The 21,925-nt window shown below is 42.5% G+C and overlaps 2 protein-coding genes across 9 annotated transcripts in view; both read right to left on the bottom strand.

Annotated features, from left to right (window-relative positions):
- The window catches only part of rundc3ab (RUN domain containing 3Ab), a 12,755-nt gene extending 9,305 nt beyond the window's left edge, over positions 1 to 3,450 (bottom strand). For both annotated transcript variants that reach the window (XR_004163025.2, XM_031561495.2), the window contains exons 1-2: positions 2,910 to 3,450; positions 1 to 66 (exon numbers count right to left, since the gene is read on the bottom strand). The exon at positions 1 to 66 is cut by the window's left edge and continues 50 nt beyond it. Coding sequence is in view for 1 of the 2 variants with exons in the window: in XM_031561495.2 (XP_031417355.1) it covers positions 1 to 66; positions 2,910 to 3,016 (173 nt within the window). In the remaining variant the exon portion in view is untranslated. The remainder of the gene's footprint in view (positions 67 to 2,909) is intronic.
- LOC105893717 (SEC14-like protein 1) overlaps positions 1 to 21,925 on the bottom strand; it is a 436,978-nt gene that overhangs the window by 290,522 nt on the left and 124,531 nt on the right. The window lies entirely within an intron of this gene.

Raw genomic sequence — 21,925 nt, 5'->3', positions numbered from 1 at the left:
AACTCCTCGGACGAGTCATCTATGGGTTCCGCTGTGTATTTCTCCAGTAGCGTCTTCACAGAAAACCTGTACAATCCATCGGTACATCAATCACTCAACTATTCAATCAAATCTCAATACTGGATGTCTTCTCTGTACAGTACCATTGGGTTGGGTTTGATCAAGTGACATACGTAAGGTCATGAACAGCAGCATTTTCAGGCACTGTGCATCACCTGTCACAAACTGTCTGATGGACTCACACATGAACATGACTCTCTCTCTCTCTCTCTGTCTCTCTCTCTCTCTCTCTCTCTCTTCCTCTCTCTGTCTCTCTTCCTCACTCTGTACATCCTGTGGTGATGCTGATGTTATAACGGGTATTCTGTTATATGAAATATTCATTATCCAAACACACTTTACTAATTAATCCCTCTGTAAGTGTCGTATGGAATGGTATGATTCCATCTGTAAGTGTCGTATGGAATGGTATGATTCCATCTGTAAGTGTCGTATGGAATGGTATGATTCCATCTGTAAGTGCCGTATGGAATGGTATGATTCCATCTGTAAGTGTCGTATGGAATGGTATGATTCCATCTGTAAGTGTCGTATGGAATGGTATGATTCCATCTGTAAGTGTCGTATGGAATGGTATGATTCTATCTTATGGAATGTTATGATTCCATCTGTAAGTGCCGTATGGAATGGTATGATTCTAGAAACGCACAGTAGTAGTGGTGGTGGTGCTGTTTGGTAAAAGGTGGAGGATTTTGGGAAAGAGACAGGGCTCTCTCTCTCTCTCTCTCTCTCTCTCTCTCTCTCTGTCAGGAAGTGTTTACTGTGAGAGTAGTCATCACTCAGCACCAAGCCACCAATCAGCAGCAGAGAGGAGCCTGAGCAGGATGTGACATCATGGTGATGCAAACAGCATCTGGGAGTTCTGGGACATGTTAGTGAATAGCTGGCGTGATGGATGAGTTAGAACTGCATTACGTTATGTTTGTAATCAGATAATGGACTGTGTGAGTGAGAGGGTAAGTGATATTGTGTGTGTGTGTGTGTGTGTGTGTGTGTGTGTGTGTGTGTGTGTGTGTGTGTGTGTGTGTGAGTGGGTGGGTGAGGAAGTGAATAAGAGAGAGACTGAGTGTGTGTGTGTGTGTGTGTGTGTGTGTGTGTGTGTGTGTGTGTGTGTGTGTGTGTGTGTGTGTGTGTGTGTGTGTGTGTGTGTGTGTGTGTGTGTGTCTGTGTGTCTGTGTGTGTGTGTGTGAGTGGGTGGGTGGGTGAGGAAGTGAATAAGAGAGAGACTGAGTGTGTGTGTGTGTGTGTGTGTGTGTGTGTGTGTGTGTGTGTGTGTGTGGTGTGTGTGTGTGTGTGTGTGTGTTTGTGTGTGAGTAGCTGGGGAAGTGAATATGTGGGAGACTGTGTGTGTGTGAGAGACATGAGAGAGTGAATGATTCAATGCATGATAGGTGATGGGATGGCTTTTGGAAGTGTGTGTGTGTGTGTGTGTGTGTGTGTGTGCATGCCTGCGTGTGTGTGTGTGTAAGTGTGTGTGAGTGTGTGTGCGTGCGTCCAGTGTGTGTGTGCGTGCGTTCAGTGCGTGTGTGAGACCGACAGACAGAGAGAGAGAGAGAGAGAGACATCTCCTCAAAGAGAGCGGTAGCAGGAAGTGTGACCCAGCACTATATCTACGGACAAATTGAGCTGGAATCATGATGGGCATCACACCATGAGTGTTACATCACAGCCCATACCCATGGCAACAGTGTGGCCAGTGACTTCAGCATCCATTGTTCTGCAGACAACAGTATCTCCTTCAACCGAACCAAAGAGTACCCATAGCTGCTGCACAATGGGCCCTGTGTGTCTGTCAAACAATGGCAAGACTTAGATATTCACCTACTGTAAACTACAAGAGTGAGTGCTGTGTGAGTCAGTTGTGTTGATCGAGGTCGCAGAGCATCACGTCTTTAGAGGTGGGTCTTGGTTTTTATTGGTCACAAACAAATAAAGTGAAATAACTTAGTATTTGCATTTTCAGCTGTCCACGCCCAAGAAGTCTGAGACAGACCAAAACAGCATTGTTCTTTTTTTTGTAATTGTTTTTTTTTTTAGGAAATATGCTGTTAGGATATGTTTGAGAGAGAGCAAGAGAATAAGCATAAACTTGCTTGAATATTGTTTTTTTTCTACTGACTTCAGAATGAGTCGATCGTTCACGCCTTCAAAAGACCTTTCTGTTCTTCGCTGGCTATTGTTCTCCTTCCACTTCTACAACTCTCACGCAAGCTCACGCGAAGGCCTCCCGAAGGCTCCCTAAAGTACCAGGCTACCCATGTCCTTGCCCACGAGAAGGTTGTCGTCATGGCAACGACACCATCCGGCAAGAAAGATAAATCATAGCTAGACATGCAGTGACATCAGTTCTCAATGGCTGCGTCCCGTCGCAGTGCTACAAATATTCTTCAGTAATAATTCAACTGTATACTTCAATATGCTTGAAGCCTTAGGCTCCTCTGATTGCTTTGGCACATCCATCGATTCATAATAGCATCGTTTAAAGCTAGGTCTACCCATGTTAAAGGTGCAACATGGACCGGAACGTTATAGTTATAAAGGCAGCTGTAGGGTTATGGCCTGTACAACCTTTTACCCTGCATCGTCCTGGCATCAATATGACGTCAGCTGATGTCCAGAAACGATGGCTCACACGGGCTTTGTTTTCAGTGCCTCTTGGGGTGACTTATCCATAATTACCCTATTTCGACATAGACCCTTAATCACTGTCCTATACAGCATTTTTTTTCCAGCTCTGACGATCGGGTGTTAATTCTGAAAATCAAATGTGCCTGATCGACAGCCCACGAAGGTTTGAGGGGTAACAACTGACCTCTAAATCGCTCGTTACAGTAGGCTAGCTTTCATACCTGCAAACGGTGATGAGATTTTTGCGTTCCACCGCGACACTCCGTGAGCATCCCTTCTTGGACGACAAGCCCATCGCCATCGCGGACTGCTTACAACTCCGTTCCATACGGGGGTTACGGCGGCACCGGCACCCACAGCCTTACCGCTGAGCTTCCAGAGCCACGGGACGCCTCCCTGGTTACGCCATACACACAGCGGCGCTCTCTCTCGCACGCCCGCTCTTCCGTGGCGTCATACAGGGGGAGGTGGGATGTTCTGCATCCAGTTAAAGGGATGCTGTTCTCTGCTCTTACAGCAACTGGCTCGTCAAGAGACTACTATTTAACAGCTTGGTCGCAAGGTTAGATTTATCCTGAAAGCGCTCTAGCGTCCCTTTCTCCTCTCAGAGCCCTCCGTCACTCTCTCCCCGCCTCCCTGTGACCTCACGGTGATTTCAACACACATCACACCATATGGCTGGCGAGTCAGCAAATGCTATTCCATCATCAATATTGATGTCTTTTCCCCAGCCTACAACCATCATACGGGATTACCGGACAACAACAGTAGTCGTCATTCAATGGGCGTACACGGAAATTGTCAGTTCAATCAGTCACTTAGATATTGAACACATATGACACATTCATCCTACTGTATAAGCATATATTACAGGAGTGTACTTTCTGACTTTCAAACAACTGTTCATTCATTCATTCATGTTATGATACAACCAGCGCGTCTGTGCAGGTCTGCTTGTACGGAGAACAACCGCTAGAGGGAGTATAACCACATGCCTTGCCCACTCTTCAGAGGTTTTCTCCAATCTGCCGTTGGTTGCTGGATAAATGCAATGAGCGAACCTTTCCCTCAACTTTAACTGTCAAATCCACTTACTATCCGATTAGTATAGGATAAGGCACGTAGTCTTTCACACAAACCAGAAGTAGTTGGATAATCATGTAATGTTTCATAGATAATACGAGAGGTAGGCCAACGCTCTTATGGATCAGTTTCAGCTGTCTAGTGTCCGGTTCAAGATGCAAAACGTAACGGGTGTGTAATCACACACAGCAAGCATCCAAAGAGAGATGATGGTTTGTTTTGTCACATTGTTTGTACTTGTCTAATAGGCGCATTTAATCATAAATTATCCTTTATTGTCAAAAGAGGTTCAAAGCGTCCTTCATAAATGCAAATGACCACATGGGTAGTGAAATCCGTTATTACATCTTTCCAGAGCCTTGAAGATAGGCCTGCAATGGGCAGTTTTATCCATCCCCGCCAGTAAGGTTAGAGCCACAACAGACAACAAGAACATTTTTTACAAGAAAATACAAGCATAACATCCACAACTAGATAAACTGACAACTGGTCAGCATGTGAAAAAAAAATCCAAGGTTTATCCCTTGGTATCATAAAAAAAAAAGAAAAATAATTGTGATGTTTCTCTGGGTAATTAGATGTCACAGTTGTCCATTGGATTCCACTGGTCCAAAGTCTTGCCAGCTGCTGTTCTTGCATGATGCCGTATAAACCTTTTGTGTTCTTTAAAAAATGTTCCCATTACATCAAGATAAACAGTCCCAGATTGTCCCACTTCTCCTAAGCATGTACATATGGCCTGTGAATCTGGCTGGAGTGGGTGTAGGCTTACTGCTCTTCAGTTGAGGTCAGCATGCTTCAGCCTTGGGCAAACATTAGCACATACACACACACACACACACACACACACACACACAGAGACACACACACACACACACACACAGACACACACACACAGACACACACACACACACACACACACACACACACACACACACACACCTTACAGCCGCTAACTAAAGAGATCAGCCTGGGAGAGACCAGACAGGAGGTGTCACTTGCTTGCCTCGCTGTTCCAGAACGTTCTCTCGCCCTCGGGACAAACGTTGCAGTGCAAATAGAGACCCAGTCCGATGGCGGTGTTGCTGAAAAATGAAACGCCTCATCGTGAGAAAATCAGTTTTCCCTGAAGATGCTTTTTCTGTCTTCCACAGAAAACGCAAAAACATATTGCAAACACTTTCCCTTGTGGATTACGTTTTTACTAAGACATAAACACTACTATAGAAGTAAGGCTTTCTTACAAACAAACACGCACGCCTCACAATCCACAAGTTAAATGTTAGGAAGACTGGAAATAGATAACTAAGACTATGATTCTAGCCATTACTGCCTGCAAGATGTTTCAGCCTTTAAAGACTCAGGGTACAGTATGCGATGCGTGTTGCGGCTGTTGCCAGCCAGTTGGGCACTGTTATGTATCCTGCCACCCTCGCTATCCTAACTAAATAGTGGATAACCTTCAGTTAATTGTTAACCTAAAATGTATCTCTTTATTTGTTTATCAAATTGATGTTTACTAACTAAAATATTCTCGCTCCTATAGCGTGACCTTTGCTCGCAGAAGCTGATGGCTGTGGAAACATCGTTCCTCATCACCATATCCATTAAGTACCTATACACGTATTGGCAGCTGAACTCTACACACTGCCTCTGTCTCTTTCTTCCACTGCTAGTCTAGACTGTCTTCTCTGTGGGATCCTGATTAACGGGGAGTTTTCCTTGCCCCTTGTCCCCATTGTGCTTGCTCTTTTAGGGAGTTCAGGCTCTGGGCTCTGTAAAGAGCCATGAGACAATGTTATTGTTTTGGCGCTATATAAATAAAATTGAACTGAACTGAACTGTTGTCATGTGGGAATCATAAGCTTTTGGTATAATGTATGCACACAGCACCGTAAGGCAGTAGACGTGGCTTACAGAGACCATGGTCTTTGTCCAAGAGAAAGCGCACGATAAAAATCTCGATTTGAAGAGAAAGCACCAGTTTGGACTGGGTGATGGATGGTAGTTGTGTCTGGTTGTGAGGGGTGAAGTCTATTCTAGGCCGTGATATGGGTGTAGACGTGTGTGTAAATGGGTATTAATAGCTATAGGTGGGCTTTTTCAGGTTGGGTGTGTTGTTTGTTGGCTTGGGCAGACAGTGGAGGTGAGAACATTGCTCTCGGCCAGGACCTGAGCAGCTGCTGTGAAATTCCTAGAGGGGGTGAGAGGGCGGCTCGGACAGAGAGAGAAGAGGGGGAAAGAGAGAGAGGGAGGGAGGGAGGGAGGGAGGGAAAGGAGGGTGAGAGAGAGAGAGAGAGAAAAAAAAGATAGTGCAAGGGAGAGAGAGAAGGAAGGAGAATGAGTGCATGAGAGAGAAAATGCGATGGAAAGAGAGGGAGGATGAAAGCGAGAGAGAGAGAGAGAGAGAGAGAGAGAGAGAGAGCGAGAGAGAGGAAGGTGGACAGACTGCCATTCATTCCAGCATGCTTTGATCTTTTATTTCCTATTGGGCTCATGTTGGCAAACTTTATTGATTAAACAAATCTGAGGTGTGGTAGACATGCTGTGTGACTGTTGTCTGCCTGTGCTAGAGCTGGTTCCTGTACACTGCCTGTGCTAGAGATGGTTCCTGAACACTGCCTGTGCTAGAGATGGTTCCTGTGGAGCTGGTTCCTGAACACTGCCTGTGCTAGAGCTGGTTCCTGAACACTGCCTGTGTTAGAGCTGGTTCCTGAACACTGCCTGTGCTAAAGCTGGTTCCTGAACACTGCCTGTGCTAGAGCTGGTTCCTGTGGAGCTGGTTCCTGTGGAGCTGGTTCCTGTAGAGCTGGTTCCTGTAGAGCTGGTTCCTGAACACTGCCTGTGCTAGAGCTGGTTCCTGAACACTGCCTGTGTTAGAGCTGGTTCCTGAACACTGCCTGTGCTAAAGCTGGTTCCTGTAGAGCTGGTTCCTGTAGAACTGGTTCCTGTAGAGCTGGTTCCTGTAGAACTGGTTCCTGTAGAGCTGGTTCCTGAACACTGCTCGCTCGCTCGCATGTTTCCCCTGATTTAAACTGACTCAGAGCCAGCTCTGATTTCCCACAATGCCATGCTTCAGGAGACACACTCGTCTACATGGGCAACAGCCTCAGTCATCCAGTTTCCAGTTTACAAAAGGGAGGAAGAGGACGAAAGGAGTAAAAAGAGTTTTTCTTCTTTTCCACTGTCTCATCCCCGAGGACTGGAGGGGCAAATATTTGCTGGAGGAGAATGAGAGGAGTGTGTGTGTGACGTGTAAAACGAGAGGAGTGTGTGTGTGTGATGTGTAAAACGAGAAGAGTGTGTGTGTGTGTGACGTGTAAAACGAGAGGAGTGTGTGTGTGTGACGTGTAAAACGAGAGGAGTGTGTGTGTGTGTCGTGTAAAACGAAAGGAGTGTGTGTGGCGTGTAAAACGAGAGGAGTGTGTGTGTGTGACGTGTAAAACGAAAGGAGTGTGTGTGACGTGTAAAACGAGAGGAGTGTGTGACTGTGACGTGTAAAACGAGAGGAGTGTGTGTGTGTGACGTGTAAAACGAGAGGAGCGTGTGTGTGTGTCGTGTAAAACGAAAGGAGTGTGTGTGGCGTGTAAAACGAGAGGAGTGTGTGTGTGTGACGTGTAAAACGAAAGGAGTGTGTGTGACGTGTAAAACGAGAGGAGTGTGTGACTGTGACGTGTAAAACGAGAGGAGTGTGTGTGTGTGTGTCGTGTAAAACGAGAGGAGTGTGTGTGTGTGTGACGTGTAAAACGAGAGGAGTGTGTGTGTGTGGCGTGTAAAACGAGAGGAGTGTGTGTGACGTGTAAAATGAGAGGAGTGTGTGTGACGTGTAAAACGAGAGGAGTGTGTGTATGACACTGAGGTTTGGTACAGGACATCCAACCTGAACACAAAGGGAGTGACATTAAATTGCACCTTCAACACTCACAGGCTCTCACTAGCGCCCTCTGGACGTGTAATTCCTCCATTCTTTGACTCTCTGCTAGTGTCACATAACCACTTGCTGCCATATTATGAACAGAAGAGTCACTTCCACAAAGCCCCCCTGACTTATTCTACTCATAAGGCCTATGCTCAAATTGGACCTAAGGTAAGAATTTAGAACACAAGCACTTAGAGGTGTCGAATTCCATCATAATAATTAGATGTGCATCATAACTAGATTGGCATCATAACTAGATTGGCATCATAACTAGATGGGCATCATAACTAGATTGGCATCATAACTAGATTGGCATCATAACTGGATTGGCATCATAACTAGACGGTCATCATAACTAGATTGGCATCATTGTTTATTCAGGGAGAATTGACTGAGCACAGGGCTCTTTTGCAGCAATTCCCTGATTGAGGCTACATAGTACAGAAGAACAATAAATAAACAAACCATAACAAAACAAAACAGACAAAATAAATAAACAAAACACATTAAACATCTCAGAAATTAAGTATAAAAAAAATTAAATAACATAAAGTAAAAATCAGAGAATCATTTAAAACAACAGCATTGAGGCACATCCTCAGCATCTAAAAGGCTCTTAAATTGGTTGACAGGCAAATACTTGGTTAATTTCAACTCCACTTGAACAGTGTTCCATTTATGGGAAGCAAATAACTTAAAAGCTATTTTACCTATATTAGTTTTTGTAAGGGGGATTTCAAGGGAGATGAGGCTCTGTGACCGTGTGTTATGACAGATGGATTTTAATGGGCATTATCATTAATCATAATTAGATGTGCATCATAACTAGATTGGCATCATAACTAGATACGCTCATAACTAGATTGGCATCATAACTAGATTGGCATCATAACTAGACAGTCATCATAACTAGATTGGCATCATAACTAGACAGTCATCATAACTAGACGGTCATCATAACTAGACAGTCATCATAACTAGATTGGCATCATAACTAGACAGTCATCATAACTAGATTGGCATCATAACTAGATACGCTCATAACTAGATTGGCATCATAACTAGACAGTCATCATAACTAGATTGGCATCGTAACTAGATTGGCATCATAACTAGACGGTCATCATAATTAGACGGTCATCATAACTAGATTGGCATCATAACTGGATGGGCATCATAACTATATGGACATCGTAACAAGTCTGCCGATGCTCAGTGCTCCACTTTAGGGGCGGTCCATGCCTGGCGAGTGCAGCAGCCATCTCCTTTGATCTCTGAGATATTCTCTGTCTGTGGACGTCATCGCTGCGCATACAGACACACACACACACACACACACACACACACACACACACACATACAGACACCTCACTCGATCAGTCACGCAGTGCAAACAGCCTCAGCGCCTCTCCACACACTCCGCCGTGGCTGCTGGACCTGCGCCTGAACAGGGCCGAGTCCGTGTCCAGGGCCGAGTCCGACTTCGGCCCGGTCAGCCAACGTCATTTTTCGAATTCATTCTTGCCATCCCAACCGAGGGGTGATGATGTCAGAGAGGGCGGAAAAAGCGGACTCTCGTTGAAATAAATGTTTTTCACGGGTTCTCTCAAACTCTAATGGTTGCACCTAAAGCCTTTTCTTACATGCTGAGCTTTGTGATGTCATAGACAGTTTTCAAAGAGCCGCACACACACACACACACACACACACACACACACACACACACACACAGACAGTTTTTAAAGAGCTCAAAAGGGATCTTAAAGTGGGAAAATGGCGGTGAAGCACAATCAGATGTTCTCCAATTCTCCCTACTCCGCCTTCTCCCCAGAGGAACTTTCCATTGTTCCACAGTCTTCACAAGTGGAGCCTGTAATGGTTCCGAGTACCCTGAGGAACCTTTACCGAGTTCTGAGCAGGGGAGAGAAACAAGAGAACACACACTCAGATTCGCACACACACAGATTCACACACACACACACAGATTCACACACACACACACACACACACACACACACACACACACACACACACACACACACACTCACACACACACACACTCACACTCACACACACACACACACACACACACACACACACACACACACACACACACACACTCACATTCACATTCACAGAACTCGTTGGATGCTCACAGAGATGACAACAGAAACAAGATCTGTTCACACACACCAGATGTGAAGAGTGCAAGCAAGAGTGTGTGAGGTACGACTTTAACACCGAGATGTGTGTGGACACATGGGGCAGGTGACCGATGGTGCCCGTCTGCCCACTTCAAGGGCACCGTTTGGAGGGCCAGTTTGTCTTTAAGGGGACGTTTGGAGGGCCAGTTTGTCTTTAAGGGGACGTATGTATGACGTGAAAGGCTAGGCTGTTTAATTTGTAAAAGGACATTTTGATCCTCAAAAGGTGAGAAGAATATGCCGAGGCTCACTTCCTACCTAGGTTCTCATGAGATGAGAAGTGTGTGTGTAAGAGAGAGAGAGAGAGAGAAAACAAGAAAGAGATTGTAAGAATGCGTGGTTTAAAACATCTAAGTCTAGGAAAGCATGTGTGTGTGTGTGTGTGTGTGTGTGTGTGTGTGTGTGTGTGTGTGTGTGTGTGTGTGTGTGTGTGTGTGTGTGTGTGTGTGTGTGTGTGTTTGTATGTCAACTCGTGCACATCAGTGTGTATGGTCTGTTCACAACTGGCTGTTTGCTAAGGCTCAATGTATGAGGGGCCGTGTAGGCCATAATTCAAACTTGCCTCTCATACACACCATTGAAGACCTTTTGCCTTTCACAAACACTACTGAAATACACTCACATTCACTACTAAACACCCCTCACGTACACTAGTGAAAATGGAACCTCACACAATGACAACTGAAAACCTCTCATACTCATGAGTGAGAACCTCTCTTATACCACAGTGAACACCTCTCACACATACAACTGAAAATGTAACCTCTCACACATACAACTGAAAATGTAACCTCTCACACGCACAACTGAAAATGTAACCTCTCACACGCACAACTGAAAATGTAACCTCTCACACGCACAACTGAAAATGTAACCTCTCACACGCACAACTGAAAATGTAACCTCTCACATTCATTACTGAAAATGTAACCTCTCACACGCACAACTGAAAATGTAACCTCTCACATTCATTACTGAAAATGTAACCTCTCACACGCACAACTGAAAATGTGACCTCTCACACACACAACTGAAAACGTAACCTCTCACATTCATTACTGAAAATGTAACCGTTCACATGCACAACTGAAAATGTAACCTCTCACACACAACTAATTATAGTCTTGTGGTGATATCGCCGCTGCATTATGTACCCAGTTTGGAACGACACAGGGTTTTTCTGAGAGGAATGTGCGGAGGTGGTGTGCTGAGCAGGGGCCTTGTCAGTGACTTTTTTGCAATGCCTCTATCCATTGAATAGGGAATGTATTTCACATATGTGTAGAACCTATTTGGAATGGCTGACCTTACATAAAACGGCAGTGAAAAAGCCCAGAGAGAGGAGGCAAACAGTACCTCTGCCTCAATGAGGGGGGCGTGTGAGAGCATGGAAACAGGACTTTCAATTGAAACGTCAAGTGATTAATAATGGGAGACCAATGCTGGAGCTCAACGGTTTGCTTCAAACGATGGAACAGAAGATAACTCACATTGCTTTGAACATTTTTGGAACCTCAAAAATAGATTTGGCTTTTCGACGAACAGCGGAGACTACATGTTAGCAATAGCAGTATTCGCTCACATTTCATTGATAGTTATCAGAGTAAGCTCTTGCTCCGTTGGTTTCCCATTATTTCTCTTAGGATAGTTTAATGGCTATGTGAAGTCATTTAACATCACATAAGTGGTTGTAATCACTTTGAACCATGAAGACTGTGTTTTATTGGTGAGCTGTTTGAGAAATTAAACGTTGCCGCTAATTTTGTGTTTCCTGTTGTTATGGTTATCCAGGTGCTATGCTAGCAAAAGCTAACTAGCTAGCTAAGGAAACTTGTAATAACCATAATCGATTTAAATGGAAAAGTGACATTTGCCTGACACAGTTATCTAGCTGATGTTATTGTCTCCTCGATTTAGCTTCTCCCTCTTCCTCATTAACCTGTAGCATTTTGCGTTGATCGATTGCGAGGTAAAAGTGTTGCTGTGGATGTACCCCTCCATAGCATACCAGGGACTTTGCTGCCTACTTTTAGAAAATATTTCTTTCGACCCTTGACTCCAGAAAGTGTGGGCAATACTGTCTAGACGCAGGTCCGTATACGCGAGACTGACTTTGTTGGTTAACATGATTAATTAGCTCAGGATATTAATTGTATTAGCATAATAACATCAATCATGTTCCAATGCATTTTAATGGGTTGTCGCCTTTCAAACCGATTGTTTGTCTACATAGCAACAGTAACCAAGGAAGGCGGGATTACAATAATCGGGTTTATTAGCAGCGAGGCTAGCTAGCTACTATGTGTTCCAATAGATTTTCAGTCTAAGCGTTAGCATCAACCTAACAATAATGAGAGCGAGAGCTTTAGTTAAGACCTCTGCAACATTCGTGTAGCACATAAACGACTAACCGAATACAAATAGCAGCGCGCCCTCTGCTGACATTCTGAATGTGACTGTCAAGCTCGTGGGAGCAACTTCCGGATCACAACACAAAAATCTACGCAAAATTGAGAAAGATTTCCACACAGTATTTTAATTCCCGATTTCCATGTTTAAGCACATCAAAGAAAATCAGATAACGGGTCGTTTTTTCGTTTTCCGTTTTCTATTATCAAAACAAAAAACAGAAAATGGGTCGTTTCCCGCTTTTTGTTTTCCTATTTCTAAATGGTAATTTGGTTTTCTCATTTCAAAACGAAAATCCGTTGGCCGCACACGGACCCCCCTTCTACCAAGTCCTCCAACATTGAAATGAATAGCTTTTAATTTGACAGCTAGTCGCGCCTTAATGAACATCCGTTACACTGAAATGACTTCCGTTACATCGAAATGACTTCCGTTTCAGCAAGAATCCTCACACACACACAAGTGAAATACACTCACATCACTACTCTGCACCTCTCACACAGACCAGTGAAAATTAAATATGTACAGAATTGTAGTGAGTGCAGTATTTTTTTTCAAACTAAACAGAAGTTTTTATATACAGTACCAGTCAAAAGTTTGGACACACCTTCTCATTTTTTGAGAAGATTTTTCTTTGATTTTATTATTTTGTACATGGTAGATACAACTTTTTTTGTTTAGCACATAATTCCATAGATGTTCTTTTGTAGTTTAAATGTCTTCAGTATAAATCTACAATGTAGAAAATAATAAAAGTAAAGAAAACACTTGTTGTGTCAACTTTTGACTGGTACTGTAGTATAATGTGTTTTATTATATTATAAAAGAATGTCTTATAATATTTGTAGGCCTATTATATGTATACATATATATATATATATATATATATATATATATATATATAATTTTTGTAATATAATAACAGTTGATTGCCTAATAGAACACAGTTGAATAGCTGAAATAAAATTGTAAAACAATATATAATGTATCCACACAAAATCATTGACATTTCATTCAAATGCACATTAAGATTAGTGAGAAAAATGCCAAGGTTGGCAATATAGCTTATTTTAGGGGATTATAAGACAAAATGATCAGTTAAATTGTTATCACAGTTTGCATCTACTGTATTTTGTACAGTAAACTTTTGTGCACACAAAGTATGAAGCATACATACAATTGTCTTTTCTTGCTTGGTAAATTGTCCTATAATTAGTTGTGTGTGAGAGGTTACATTTTCAGTTGTGTGTATGAACGGTTACATTTTCAGTAATGAATGTGAGAGGTTACGTTTTCAGTTGTGTGTGTGAGAGGTCACATTTTCAGTTGTGCGTGTGAGAGGTTACATTTTCAGTAATGAATGTGAGAGGTTACATTTTCAGTTGTGCGTGTGAGAGGTTACATTTTCAGTTGTGCGTGTGAGAGGTTACATTTTCAGTTGTATGTGTGAGAGGTTACATTTTCAGTTGTATGTGTGAGAGGTTACATTTTCAGTTGTATGTGTGAGAGGTGTTCACTGTGGTATAAGAGAGGTTCTCACTCATGAGTATGAGAGGTTTTCAGTTGTCATTGTGTGAGGTTCCATTTTCACTAGTGTACGTGAGGGGTGTTTAGTAGTGAATGTGAGTGTATTTCAGTAGTGTTTGTGAAAGGCAAAATGTCTTCAATGGTGTGTATGAGAGGCAAGTTTGAATTATGGCCTACACGGCCCCTCATATCAATGTGCCAAGATAGAGACACACACACAGACACACAGACACACAGACACACAGACACACAGACACACAGACACACACACACACACACACACACACACACACAGACACACTCTCTATCACCCACACACACACACACAGTCTAGGAAAGCACGTGTGTGTGTGTGTGTGTGTGTGTGTGTCTGTGTGTCTGTGTGTCTGTGTGTCTGTGTGTGTGTCTCTCTCTCTCTCTCTCACACACACACACTCTCACACACACACAAACACACACTCTCTCACACACACACACACACACACACACACTCCTCTCATGCCTACTGTGGCTGCCTGTTTGCCCGCTGCCGTCTGTGTCTTTCCAGTCTTTCCAGTGCGGGAATGTTTGCTCTGACAGCCGTAGCAGGACAAGGCAGGAATTCCAGTGTTTGGGAAAAAGGAGCAGAAAAAGAAAGAAGAGGCGCAATCTGGACGTCTGAGCTGAAAGGGTGAGATAGATAGATAGATAGATAGATAGATGGATACTTTATTAATCCCGAGGGGAAATTTAGGGAAAAAGACAAAGACATCGAGGGGGACAGGAAGAGGGATGGAGACGGTAATGGGATTTTTTGATTCATTTTTGAATCACTGGAATATTTGAAGAACATTATCTGTTTGTTGTTGAAGAAGGGGGGAAAGAGAGAGAAGAAGAAGAAGGGGGAAAGAGAGAGAAGAAGGGAGAAATAGAGTGAAGAAGGGGGAAAGAGAGTGAAGAAGGAAGAAAGAGAGAAGAAGGGGAGAAAGGAAGGAAGACACAGTTTGTTGTTATGGTCACCGAGGGACTCACTGCTCACTGTTGGAAATGGACTAATTAATGTTGATGACCTCACTGGCAGGAAATTAAAAACAACAACCTTTTCAGCTCTACCCGCTCCTGTGTGTACAGACACACACACACACACACACACACACACACACACACACATATATATATATACACACATTTACACCGGACATACACACACACACAAACATATACATACACACATTCGCACACACACACACTCACACACACACACACACACACACACACACACACACACGGACCGTGTGTAGACACAGAAACCGTGTGTAGACACTGTGTGTATGTGATTTATGTATGTATGTTGTGAGTTAAGTGAAGTGTATAAGCTACTGGATGACCTAAATTTCCCTCAGGATTAATAAAGTATCCATCTATCTATCTATCTATCTAAAACCACTAACTGGAGAACATCCAGAACAATTACTTAACTTGGGATCCTCTGAGAAAGCGTTTTAAAGTGTTTTAAAGCAGCATCTTGACAAAGAAGTCCATGGGTGTGCTATTGTTCTGTTTGATGGTAGTTTTACAGTACGATTCAATAGTATATAAATATTACTTAGAATCCTCCAGACTTTCTACTGACATCACTTTAAAGCCACTTAAAATGGAGAACATTTCAAAATGATGCGCTCCTATTTTATGACGACACTTTGATGGTCACTTCAGATTCATAATTCAATTCTCTGAATTTACCCAGGCAGGGCCCTAATGGTATGGTAAGGTATGGTATATATATATATATATATATACTGTATATATATATATATATATTCTATATGGTATATATATATATTCTCTCTCTCTCTTTTTCTCTCTCTATATATATTTATATATAGAATATATGTATAGAGAGAGAAATTATATTCTCTGAATTTGCATTGCCTTGCCTGAAAGGAGTCTGATGTGACCACCAAAACATGCCACTTTAGCTGTGGTAGACAGGACAATAGTCTATAGGACAACAGATAGGAGACCTGACCTGACCAGGTCGAGCCATACACTTTTCCAGCCAATCAGCGTTCGTGTCCCAACAGTCATACACTTTTCCAGCCAATCAGGGCTCGTGCCCCAACAGTCATACACTATTCCAGCCAATTAGCGCTCCTGCCCCAACAGTCATACATTATTCCAGCCAATCAGCGCGAGTGCCCCAACAGTCATACACTATTCCAGCCAATCAGCGCGAGTGCCTCAACAGTCATTCTGAATTTAAAGGTTAATATATGTGGCCAGAGTTGTTCTTTTTCAAATAGAATGGAGAATAAGGTTTGTCAGACTGATGCTCGGCTTTTCTCTTGGTGGTTGTGTTTTCAGCCGACGATACAAGTAAGTCTCTTCACTGGCATACGAAAGTAATTGATTTGTGATGGTTTTGCTTGTTTGTTTTTGACTTGCATAACACACCTGGATATTCAAATCAAACAAGTGGTCGTATGCAGCTGCCCCAACAGCGCTTCAGAAGCATGAAAGTGGGGAGTGTAATTTGACTAGCTGTTGAGCTAGTCGAGGACCGCACCTTTAATGTAAATCCAGTGTTTACTGTTTTCTATGTCCATAACGATCTGTTTTAGTGTCCAGAAAGACAATGAGCTTTAGATAGATAGATAGATAGATGGATACTTTATTAATCCCGAGGGAAATTTAGGTCATCCAGTAGCTTATACACTCAAAGACATTATTATGTACATAAATAACATACACATAGGGAGAACGTGTACACAAGGAGTGGGGTGTATCTGTAAACTGTCTCTCCGTGGAACTACAAACTGATGGATATTTTAAATACACCCCATGATCTATATAAATTAGATCGATCATATCCACTTTTATGTGTTTTGTCTTCCCTCTTCCGTATAGACATCGGAAGTAGGGGTGCAGAGGGTTCCCCATCGTCAGCTTCCAAGCTCTAAATGTTTTTTTTTCAATAAAGTATTGGTGCTTAGATTTGTCAGACTTTTATTTCTGCCTTTTTCTATTTCCTTACAACATAAAGAATAAACGCTTTTATTGCCTCGTGATGTCATTGACAGAAATGATCATGTACACATCACGTATCGCATGTTAGAACTTTTGATGCACGTGAAACACATCCACCATACTGGGTTTGAGTTATAAAGCATACAAACATGTCATCTTATATCAGTTAGTGCAGGCAAAATGCATAGTAGATAGACTAGTTGTCACAAAGCACACTATTCTGTCAACCATCTCCACATTTTCCCTTGTGTGCCATCTCTCTTAACTCTTTTTTTTTAGAATATATTTTTAATAATGCTGTATATTAGTTTACTTAGAATATACTTTTTGTTAAATTCAAACTTAACTGATACACTTCATTTTTTTAATGGAAAATGTATTTCCCTGACATTTATTATTATTGTTTAAAGCAAAACCCCTCTCAGTCAGGGCCAATGATGAAGTGTTTGTTGTGGTTTCCACCTGGGTATTCAAATCAAATTGCTTGCCCAGTAAATGCACTCAGTGATTCTCCTCACGCCACATTCTACGGAGTGTTCTATGTTCTATTGTAGAACGCTAGCCATGTTCTACTGAGTGTTCTATGTTCTATTGTAGAACGCTAGCCCAGTAAATGCACTCAGTGATTCTCCTCACGCCACAAAGTTTACTTCAGAGATGAGACTCATTTCACACGACTGCAAAACAGGGTTTGCATACCACACCAGACTATTCAAATCAAAACTGCGGCCATACGCAGCCAACATTTTCCACATTTCACTATAGCCTTGCTATGCTATGCAGTATATGCAAATACAGTTAGTGGTTTAAAGTAATCAGACTTACATTTGACTTACAGTGAGCACTTAAGCTTTATTGACGCATGTACAGTCATGTAAGTATGCACTCAGTGATTTTCCTCACGCCACAAAGTTTACTTCAGTGATCAGACTCATTTCACACGACTGCAAAACAGGCCGACAAAACAAACATGTATCCAGGTGAAGATAACTTAATCCCAAAAAATGATATAATCCCATGTTCAAAGCACCAATATGTAAATTGGTATTGTTTCTAAGGTATGCTTTATGGATGGCTATATCTTATAACATCCTCACATTTATTTTGATTATACACAGTCATGTGAAGGGGACATAACTAGCCATCTAGTTTGCACGATCGATTTGAACAAATACTTCTAATTGCCTCTTCCGTTTGTAGGTTTTGATCATTACTATCTTTAGTTTAATGACTGGCAATGCTTCAGTGTCATGTGATCATCATCTGTAATCGCCATGACAGCTACCAGAATGGTTTAAGCTATGACAGTTTATAAACCTTAGACAAATGTCTTTTATGACATCCAAAATTCCAGAGTTTCATGACAATTACTTGTAATGGTAACATAACACTGCCATGTTACTGAATATGAGTCATAACACTGCCATGTTACTGAATATGAGTCATAACACTGCCATGTTACTGAATATGAGTCATGAAAGCTAATAACTGTAGCCTATATGACACCTGCCATGACATGCCATGACACAATTACATAACATACAATTACATGACATACAATCACATAACATCCATGTAATGTACACATATGGACGTATGTACGTTCTTTACCCTCATAATGCACACTTCCTGTCATGTTTGTTTTGTTTTTTGCCTGTGGCTTGTCCAACAACATCTACATGCTCAACCTCACCATCATGGACCTGACCTCCGCTATCTTTATAGTCCCATTTGTACTAAATTACTTACTGTATATGCACTTAAATTACAGGTTTTTAGTGATTAGTGACACTATCTATAAGTTTGGACTTGAGCGGACGGCCTCTGCTTATGGCCTGTATCTGTGTGGACTGCTACACGGCTGTGGTTCCTATGGCCTGTGTCTGTGTGGACTGCTACACGGCTGTGGTTCCTATGGCCTGTGTCTGTGTGGACTGCTACACGGCTGTGGTTCCTATGGCCTGTGTCTGTGTGGACTGCTACACGGCTGTGGATCCTCTGTTCATTGCCTGTATCTGTGTGGACTGCTACACGGCTGTGGTTCACCCCTTTCAGCACATGAGACTGAAGCACCCAGATACAGAACTGCATCCTGTGCACTGGTATTGGGCTTGGCTTGACGTTATTCTATGGGATAATCTCTAACCCTTTGCTAATGATAATATGCCATGTAGGAAATATACAGGTGTTGTATTGGTCATTATGGTTCCAAAATGTTTACTCTGGAGCCACATCAGTGGTTAAGGGCAAAAATGAGTTTGTTGGAAGAAGTTGCAATCTTTTGTGTTTTATTGTGTCCACACACAGCCCCTTGATTTATCTATGTACTGTATATGAAACAACAATAGACATTTGAGTTGACTTTGCCTAGCCTCGCCTGAAAGGATTCTGGTGTGACACCCAAAATATGTTACTTTAACTGTATAACTGTATAAGACCAACCGATAGGAGACCTGTCCTTACTGACTTGATGCTTGGTATTTCACCTGGCCACTGTGTCATCAGGGTATGTTGAGAATAAATCACTTCACTGACATAAGAAAATAAGTCAGCCTTGTTTGTAGGGGCATGCTAATCAAATAAAAACTGCGGCCAAACGCAGCCAACATTTTCCACTTGTCACTGTAGCTCCGCTATGCTATGCAGCATATGCAGCTACGTATATACAGTTAGTGGTTTAAAGTAACTTAGACTTACATGTAAGTGTGCACTTAATTTGTATTGACACATAGAGTATGTACAGTAAAATCCATAACATGTAAACATTAATACAATGTATGCATGGGAGTATGGAAAATGTATGCAATAACTGATTTGTTTTTTGTGTTGGGACGCACCTGAGTATTCAAATCCAATTGGTCTCTATGGAAACAGGTAAACTCTATACCTTTTGCACTGGCCTCAAATTCAGTCAGCATGACAGGAAACGCCACAGACATTCAGAAGGAGTCACTCTGGGAAAATGGGTAAGTAGAAGGGTCTGCTCTGACAGATACACGGTTCTTAGAGAGAATATGAGAGAGGAAGAGAGGGAGAGAGAGAAAGAGAGGGAGAGAAAGAGAGAGAGAGAAAGAACAAATGGAGAAAGGAGTAAAAGGTAAAAGATGCTCCAGTGAAATATCAGGATGTTTCCCTCTTTAACTGTGAGCTCTTTGCTTGCACACTTGAGAATGGTCATTTGTTCGTTTCAAGACACCTCTTGAGGTTCCCAAAAGAGATTGTGTATTGTATTGGACTCTCAACATAGCGGTTACTTTTGATTTCCCTCTCTGTTGCAAACGTACAATATGCAAATGTTTATTTTTGGTTGCATGAACAGTTTGTGTTATTGAGCTTTATATTTGCTTGTGTCAGTTGGTGTAATCATGTTGACTAGTGTATTCTGGTCTGCTCACGGATAAATAGTCTGGGTCCCCAAACTTCTCCAGCATCACCAACAGCGCAGGAGCTTGGCTGAGATCTGAATGTTCCCTGCATGTGTTCCGTCATTTAGCCTATTGATTAAATAACGTATTCTGGTTTCATAATGACTGCAGGGTCTGTGTCCTCGAACACCACCAGCATCACTAACAGCACGGAGGATAATGACTACTACTGCACTGAGATGCCCGTGGGTTCTTGGATCTGGACTGGCTTCAGTGTCCCCTGTGCATGTGTGGGTGTGCCTGCCAGTGCGTGGCTTCTGTGGGTGCTTGTTCAGAGGCAGCGCAGCGGCTTGTCCAACGACGTCTACATGCTCAACCTCACCGTCATGGATCTGATGTTCAATGTCTTCATAATACCAGGTGTGCTCAACTACTTAGTATGGAGAGCTGACTTGTACTCAATGATAGCTGATATTCTGTACTGTTTCAACCTTTTTGGAAGACCTCTGTTCATGGCCTGTATCTGTGTGGACTGCTACACGGCTGTGGTTCACCCCATCACATACATGAAGATGAAGCGTTCGAGATACAGGCTGGTAGCCTGTGCAGTGGTCTGGAGTTTTACATTACTCTACGGGATGATAACTGTCATTAAAAGACAGCTGTTCACCACATCCTTAATGGTGTTTCAGTTTCTCCTTGCTTTTCCAGCCATTGTCTTCTGTGATGTGGCCATCCTCCGTGCTCTGAGGAAGCCGGATCCTTCTGGAAGGAGCGATGTCCACCCACAGAAACAGAGAGCTCTGCAGACCATCACCAACAGCCTGATCATCAGTGTTGTGTGCTACCTCACCCCACTGGTTGTGTATGCGTTTCTAAATCTCATCCCCATGGGCGAGCAAGAGAAGTTGTGTGTCATTGTCACGCCTATTCTGATCGCACCCATGATGGGTAGTGTCATCTTGCCCCTGCTCTTCCTGGGGAACCTGGGGAAGCTGAAGGGTGTGAAGCAGTGGAGATGTGTCTCTTAGCCTTTAAGCCAGTCAGCCCAATGTCCTTCATTAACCAGCTTCATGCTCCACACCACATAACCCTAGTTGCTTGTTTGCTCACAGGAAAAGTTTTAGTTTCACTGTATTTGATAACGCCAGCTCATTGTGTGTGTGTGTGTGTGTACTCTGTGTGTACTCTGTGTGTGCTTGAGTCTGGGGTATTTTGCATAATAAAAAGATCCTTGGGAGTGAGGGGGTCAGTTCTAGTAAGTTGGCTCTAATTATATAATGCAGTGTAATAGTGATGCATTCCCCCCATGCTGTGTCCTTGAACAGAACCAGGTCAGATCTGTTCCAATGCGGACTGTGTTCTGTGTTCTGTGTTCTGTGTGATCTGCATTGGATCATTTATGAAGATTTGTTCACTACAGTATTATACTGTACCATTTAACTGGTGTTGAAACAGATCTGAGACAGATAAATATGTGAATATATCAGAGTGTACTTTTGTGAGACCTGTATGTGAACCACTGGAACTTCAAAATCCTTCAGTTTTGAAATAAAGGTTTCACCTCTATTTTATGTCTACAATTTTGTTAACCTTTTTTAAAGAATGTCTCTATTTTTTTAATGAATGAGTTTTTATATATAAAAATGCACCAAGCAAATTATACTTTGTTCCCTTATTGTTTCTGGTTTGTTAAAGTATATACAACTTAGTATATACTAGTT

Source organism: Clupea harengus, chromosome 23 (assembly GCF_900700415.2).
Source record: "Clupea harengus chromosome 23, Ch_v2.0.2, whole genome shotgun sequence".
In the NCBI taxonomy this organism is placed as follows: domain Eukaryota; kingdom Metazoa; phylum Chordata; class Actinopteri; order Clupeiformes; family Clupeidae; genus Clupea; species Clupea harengus.
The sequence above is the reverse complement of the archived record's forward strand: the minus strand, read 5'-3'. Positions and strand labels throughout refer to the sequence as shown.